Source organism: Lacerta agilis, chromosome 14, assembly GCF_009819535.1.
Source record: "Lacerta agilis isolate rLacAgi1 chromosome 14, rLacAgi1.pri, whole genome shotgun sequence".
In the NCBI taxonomy this organism is placed as follows: Eukaryota; Metazoa; Chordata; class Lepidosauria; order Squamata; family Lacertidae; genus Lacerta; species Lacerta agilis.
This window is the reverse complement of record NC_046325.1, coordinates 798,027-805,454: the sequence shown is the minus strand read 5'-3', so window position 1 is coordinate 805,454 and position 7,428 is coordinate 798,027. Positions and strand designations below refer to the sequence as shown.

Sequence of the window (7,428 nt, the reverse complement as noted above, 5' to 3'; positions counted from 1 at the left end):
TGGTCCCGCCCTCGCCCGCCCGCCCGCCGCCCGTCTCCATGGCGACCGCGCTTCCTCTCCGCCCTTCTAGCCCTCGCGCTCCTCTATGCCGCGGACGCTCCTTCCCTCCCCCCTCTCCTGGCGCTGCCAATGGGGAGAAAGGCCTCGGAGGAAGGGGCGGGACTTCGGCATCGTTCCGACGGGGGGAAAACAGGCGCTCTAGCCCGAGGCTCTATGGGGGCTGCTGCCCAGCCTCTCCCTGTTCATTGAGGCACGTGACACCCGCTCCGATAAAGCAATAAATCCTTAAGAAAAGCCATTATAACTCTCTTTCTCCGCCTCTCTTCTCCTCGGGGGCCACCCTCCGGCTCCGCGTGTGGAACTCCCTGCCCCAAGACATGACTCCAGAGGGGGGTGGGGTCGCCTTGGCTCTGCCGAACCTCCAGGCCCAGAGGCAGTCTACCTGCGAGCTCCAGCCCCGGGAAGCGAGCGGAGGAGGGAGGGAACCCCAAGGGTCTTCTAGCCCAACCCGCTGCCAAGGAAGGAATCTTTTTTTGCCCCACACGGGGTTGGAGCCCCCAAGCCTGAGACTGAGTGTCTTGTGTTTTATTTCGTGTTTTGACGTCCCCTACGCTAGGCTGGTGAGGAAGGCGATGGGTGGCTGATGAAGGGCCCTTCGCAGGAGGCAGGGAAGGGAACATCTTCCAGGGTGGGAGAAGCAGCAGCTCCCGGTGAGAGCTGCGAGGGTGCAGCCCCTTTTGTGCGGGAGAAGGGGGAAGATCTTTCTTCTTTCTTCCCACTTTCTCTCTCTTCCCCCCCCCCCCTTATGTTTTATTTATATTCGATTTGTTTTTTATTGTATCATACGTTGAAAAGTTTCAATAAAAAATTATGTCTATATACAAATGAGTCTCATGCTCTACTGACTGAGCGATCCCATATTGTGATAGGAAGGGAAAATACAGGCTGCGCAACTGTGCCAAAAGGCAGCGCTTCCTTTACTGCACCACCCCAGAGGCACACGAAGGATGCCAACACTTACAGGTGGGCAGCAACAATGGAGATTGGAGACTTTGAGGAGTGGTGGGCACAAACTCTCCCTCTTCCCCAATGACTCGGTGGTCCAAAGAGCTTCCTGCCCTTTCTGCATTTGAGTCTTAGCATCCTCCTGTTTTGCTTGGACCTAGACAGGGCCCCACGTGAATACTTATGTTTAAATTGGGATTGATGGGTTATTGTATTTTTGACGGGTTCTTCTTATTAACTGGGGCCTTCTGTGAGCCTTTCCTGCCCCAACCTTTCATTAGATTTGCAACAAAGCACAAACTTGCTTCTGCGTGGAAGCAACCGGCAACTTCTCACAAATTGAGGGAGAAGGCGGCCATGTTCTGCCTCCACTATCGGGGCAGTAAATTCCTCCGAGTACAAGTTCCCAGGGAATGTGTGGAGTGAGCTGCTGCTGCACTCAGATGCCTCCCCATGGGCTTATTCCCTCTGGGGCACCAGATTGTCCACTGTGAGGACAGGATGCCGGACCAGATGGGCCTCCTTCAGCCTCATTTGGGAGCCAGGATCTTCTGGTGTCCTTATGGAACCTCCAGGTCCAGAAGCAGTCTCTCTCGATTCCTAAGATCTTTGGAGTATTTGGCCACTGTGAGGTCAATAGGTCCCCGTTGGCCAATCCCCTCTTCCCCAAAATTGGGGGCACCAAGGAAGAGGAACAGAAAAACAAAGCAGCCCAGACAGATCAAATGCTGTTTATTGCACAGGTGATCAAATGGAAAGAGAGGAGGACAACTTTCAACATGTTAGTCCCCTGGGTGCACATCCAGAGCCCCCCCCACCGCACCCCCAACTCAGAGCCCCTCCCTCCCAACACCACATCCTGATCGAGGGGCCAAAAAGTTGTTCAGGCGACACCCCATCGTATAGCATACAAGCACCCGACTCTCAAATCCGCAGCTCTGAGCAGCCACTTCCAGGCCAAGTCTCCAAGTCAAGCGAGAAGTATGCGCTAGCTGTGGGGGGGGGGGCTGTTGACAACAGGGGCAGAGACTAGGGCAAGTTGCCCGGCCGACCCTTGGTCCTACAACAAGAAAGCTCAGGAAGAGAGTCAGCGTCTGCACAACAAACACTGGGGAAGAAACACCCAAGTTCTAGGATCGAGACACAAAAACGACTGGGACTGGAGTGGGCTGGCTCTTTCAAGCACTATGCTCTCACCTCCCTGGTCATCATCCCACAAAGAGACAGCAGAGACGTGGAAAAGAAAAGATGGGGGCTGTTTTCACTGTACACAGACTGCGGGGGGGGGGGGCGCCTTGTGCTATTTACACAACAACCCTGGCACTGAGGTTCTGCCAGCCGAAACCAGCCCTTGCTGGTCTTTGATGGCGAGGAGAGGCCATCGCAGGGAGGGCGTTGGCAGGCAGAACTGGGCCAGGTGATGCACTGGGGGGGGGGAGAAGGTGCAGCAGCCAAGAGCAGCCCTGGATATGTCCCTTTCGTAAACTAGATGCTCCAGACCAAGTTGGGAAACTGCTCTTTACCCGCACAAACACACACGGATATATATATGATTTAAAAGGAAATATTTCCCCCCCCTCTCCCCACCCACCAGTCCCCTTCCCCAGCCGCCAGACCCTGGACTTGGGGCAACCAGAGGATCCATTGTGTGGAGAGCGATGGCTGAGGAACCCCAAAGCAGAGCCCCAATGTCCAAAGAGGAAATAAATATCAGGCGCAGAAGGAGAGGGTCGGCCGTCCCCACTAGCAGGAGGCAAGAGCCTGGGGGCTGGGTGTGGGGGGCACCGTTAGCGGACCATGTACTCCTTCCGTTTGTTGAGGCGCACTTGGCAGAAGGAGAAGCCCCCCAGGAGGACGTACAGGCCGGCCGCAATGAAGCAGTTGTAGCTGACTTGCTCATACAGGGCGTAAATCTTGTCTGGGTTACCTCTGGGGGGCAGAGAGAGAGAGAGAGAAAGAGGGTGGTCAGGTTCCCAGCACTCCCAGGACACACACACACCAAACGCTGCCCCACCATTCCTCCAGAATCCCACTTCCCAACCAGGCTAGTGCTGTGCCCACATGACACCCCTCTTTCCCTCCTGGAGCAGCAGCTAACCCAAAGCAGTGGGGGGGGGCTGTGTGTGCTGGGCACCCATCAGGTGTGGGTAGGTGGGTGCAGGATGGGAACAAGTTCTCCTTCCCTTTCCAGGCTGATCCTCCTCCCTCTGCCCCCCTCGCCAACCCCAAGGCTGCTGCTGCCGCTGCCCACCACCCCACAGGGAAAGAGGGACCCCACCCTGCCCCACTCACGTGAAGTCTTCTTCTTTGGTGGGGACGTCCTCGATGAGGACCGCAGAGTGGACGTTGAAGAAGATGCCCAGCAGCACCTAGAGGAGCAGAGGAGAAACAGTGGTGGTCTCTCCAGGGAGTGGAGGGCAGGGGGAGCCACGGTGGCCACCCCCCAAAAAAAGTAGTTGTAGTAGTAATTATTACTACATATATATATATACACACACACACACACACACACACATACATACATACCCCACCCATCTGGCTGAGCTTCCCCAGCCACTCTGAGCAGCTCCCAACAGAATATTAAAAACACGATAAAGCATCAAACATTAAAAACTTCCCTAAACAGGGCTTCCTTCAGATGTCTTGTAAAAGTCATGTAGTTCCTTATTTCCTTGACATCTGATGGGAGGGCGTTCCACAGGGCAGGCGCCACCACCGAGAAGGCCCTCTGCCTGGTTCCCTGCAATCTCACTTCTTGCAGGGAGGGAACCGCCAGAAGGCCCTCGGAGCTGGACCTCAGTGTCCGGGCTGAATGCCGGGGATAGAGACGGTCCTTCAGGTATACTGGGCTGAGGCCGTTTAGGGCTTTAAAGGTCAGCACCAACACTTTGAATTGTGCTCGGAAACGGACTGGAAGCCAATGTAGGTCTTTCAAGACCGGTGTTATGTGGTCTTGGTGGCCATTCCCAGTCACCAGTCTAGCTGGCACATTCTGGATTAGTTGTAGTTTCTGAGTCACCTTCAAAGGTAGCCCCACGTAAGAGCATGTTGCAGTGGTCCAAGCAGGAGATAACCAGAGCATGCACCACTCTGGCAAGACAGTCCACGGGCAGGGAGGGTCTCATCCTGCGTACCAGATGGAGCTGGTAAACAGCTGCCCAGGACACAGAATTGACCTGCGCCTCCATGGACAGCTGCGAGCCCAAAATGACTCCCAGGCTGCGCACCTGGTCCTTCAGGGGCACAGTTACCCCTTTCAGGACCAGGGAGCCCCCCAGACCCCCAAAGAGCAAGCCAGAGAATTGAGAGGAGAAACCAGCCCAGAGCTCCTTTTGCAGCAGGCACAGTCTAGGCCTGATGCACCCAGCACCCTCTGCAGCGGGGTGGCAAGCCCCCTTCAAAAGCAGACCCCAAACTAAATGCCAGCTGCTTGCTCAGGTCTCCCTTGCCCCCTGCCACCCCACCCCACCCCCAAAGATCGCGGAGTTCTTCCAACGGCACATGAAGGAAACCCTGAACTCCCAGAATGAACCCTACCGGATAGGAGTCCCACCCCTGAAAAACCACTCAGGTGTACACCCTGAAGGTATTCTGCCCTCTGGCCAGAGTTACCTGCTGCTCTCTGCACATGCTCCGTCACCCCCACCTCCTCCTCTGCTGTTTACCCAGCATGCTTCAATTTAGACAGCCCTGATTTTTTCCCCGGACTGTGTGCGTGTTGGAGGGGGGGATTGGCTTTGGTGCCCCCCCTCGCCCAGTGACTGACACCCGCCTGAGCCACAGTCACCCTTTCCAAGCCTCTAATGAGGAAGCTGGAGGAGGAAGTGGAGGGGAAAGAGAGAGGCACCCCCGCCGGAAATGTTTAATTACTAAATTCGTGGGAGGGGGCACCTCTCCCCATCACTTCCCCCCACATTCTGCCCTTGCTCCCAAAGATCTGCCCCCCCATGCCCCCCAAATCCATCTTCCCTTCATTGCACCCTCCCCGCAAAAAAAGGGTTCCTTGCAGTTCCGCTTGCTGCTCCTGTTGCACGTCTGAATCAGCCGCTCCGGGTGCAGCAGCCCCGGATCAAGGGGTGGGGGCCAAACTCGGATGGGTTAATGGGTGGGGGGGGGAGAAGAAGCACCAAGAGCTGTCAGGACGCCCCCCACCCCGACACGCATCTGGGCGCTCGCACACACACACACACACACACACACACACGCTTCGCTCCTCACCAGCATGATGACTCCCCAGGCGCTGAGCACGATCCCGCAAGCGGCCATCTTCGGCCCGCAGCAGAGGAGGGAGACCATGGCTCCCGTGAAAAGCCCCGGCGGAGGGACGGAGAGCGAGCGAGAGAGCGAGTAGACCCCTTCCTCCTCGAGCTGCTGCCTGGCCGAGCCGACGCAGCAGACTGAGCCCGCCCCTCCCGACGCCCTTGGCAGGTCAGCTGCTGGGCGCCACCAATCGCACGAGAGGGAGGAGGGTTTCGTTGTCGTCTCTCCCCTCCCGCTTAACGGAGCAGTGGAAGAGGCCGGGGGGCGGGGCCGACGCTCGGCGCAGGCGCTCCTTTGGCTCGGCTTGGCGCGTCCCATTGCAAGAGAGCGGGGGGGGGGCCGGATTCTGGACGCAGCCAAGAACAGGAGGGCCCTTTCCACCAAGCAAAAGCTTTCTGTAATGAAATAAAAATAAAAGCAGCTCTTTTGGAGGGAGGCTGGTTGCCTGCCTGAGCTGCTTGGAGGCTACAGGTTCTCATATTGCAGGGGGCTGGGCTAGATGACCCTTGGGAATCCCTTCCAATTCTACAATTCTGTCTAGGCCTAGGGAGACAATGGGAGAGTGCACATTTGGGGGTGAAGTGAAGTCAAACCCTTGGAGAGTTGCAGCGCCTGATATGGGAGAGACATGTTTTGTTGCAGCTGCAAAATCAATTCCATGCTGTCACTTCAGACACCGATTCTGGGCCAGAGAAGCTAGGACAGCAGTTGCCAACCTCAGAACACACCAAGGTAGCTGTGAAAGATACAGTGGACAGAACGATTCCTGCCACTCCCCAGAGGAGGAAGAGACGTGTGGTGGTGATAGGCAGCTCCCTACTGAGGGGGACAGAGGCCACAGGGTACAGAGGTAACAGGATGTCCTGGGAGGTCTTCCAGAAGCAAAAAAATCACAATGTGACTGAGAAATTGCCAAGTCTTATAAAGCCCACTGACCAGAACCCCTTCCTTCTGAAACCTGGTGGACTGAGACTCACGACTGGCATGTATCAACAGAGGGGGGTATAACCTGTTCAAAAGGAATAGACCAAATGGGGAGGAAGGAGTAGCAGCATTGTACGTAAAGGATGTGTATACTTGTGAGGAGATCTGTGACATGGAGCATGGAAGGCAGACTGAGAGTACATGGGTAAAAATTGCAGGAGAGGAAACAGCAGTGACCTTACTGCATAGCTATCAACTTTCGGATTTGAAAACAAGGGATCAGCAGCCTCACCTATGACAGTCACATGGCAGTGGTGGGCGGAGCCAGAAGCAAAAGTGGGCGGAGCGGCTAGAACGCGGCGTCCGCACTCTTCCCTAGATCAAGCTGCTTTGGGCTGCTGCTGCTGCTGCTGCCATCGCTACACCATCTTTTGCGTGGCCCGTGTCGCTTTAAGAGCCGCAGACCTTCAACTTGGGCCTCTCCTCACTTTGTCAGACACTTTCTGGCTGTCTAGGTGGTGCTGGAGGAACTCCTTCAAGCACAGGGACTTGGCGGCGGCAACATCTCCGCTTGCCCAGCCAAGGACGGGAGAGCCCAGCAGGTTGTCTGCACACACTCACCTTTCCTGCAAGCCCTACATCCCGCCCCTGAGGCGCCGGGAGGGGGGCTTTCCTTATGCAGAGCAGGAGAGGTCCTTTTATCCTGCCCCCTCCCCGCTCTGTCTGTCTCCGGCAGGGCAGATCTGCGCGCTGAGGCTGCGTCTGCTTCCAACTCATTCCCAGTCTCTCCTCCTCCTTTCCCCTCCTCCTCCTCCTTTCCCCTCCTCTGGATGCTGCCTGTCTGCAGCTAGTCTGGCTCTTAGTGACAGCAGGCAAAGATCAGGGGAGACGGGGAAGGGAGACAGTGGCGTGCGCCGGAGTGGGGGAGGGGAAGGAGAAGCTTCCTGACCAGGCCCGAGCGCTGCGTGGCCTGTGAGCTGGGCAGAAACCTTTAACAACCCGGGAATATACGGGTTTTTGAGTCATCCGGGACAGCAGCGGGAAACGCGTTTAAAAATGGGGGAATCCCGGCCAATACGGGATACTTGACAGCTATGCCTTACTGTGGGTGTATTCTTATCCACTGGCCCAAAGGTGGGTTCATGGGAATGGTTTGGTGCAGGTATGCCAAAGGAGGATGTCAAAAACACCAGAGTGTTCAGTTCTAGTGCTTTATTTTAAGAAAGGGCAAGCTTACAG

At 56.3% G+C, this 7,428-nt stretch overlaps 1 protein-coding gene across 1 annotated transcript; it reads right to left on the bottom strand.

Annotated features, from left to right (window-relative positions):
• Positions 1-2,481: 2,481 nt before the first annotated feature.
• Positions 2,482-5,378, bottom strand: RNASEK (ribonuclease K). The gene is made up of 3 exons (XM_033170630.1): positions 5,224-5,378; positions 3,298-3,374; positions 2,482-2,934 (listed from the first exon to the last, which is right to left on the bottom strand). Exons 1-3 carry the CDS (start codon positions 5,299-5,301, stop codon positions 2,793-2,795), a joined length of 297 nt encoding a protein of 98 aa, XP_033026521.1. The 5' UTR covers positions 5,302-5,378; the 3' UTR covers positions 2,482-2,792.
• Positions 5,379-7,428: the final 2,050 nt, after the last annotated feature.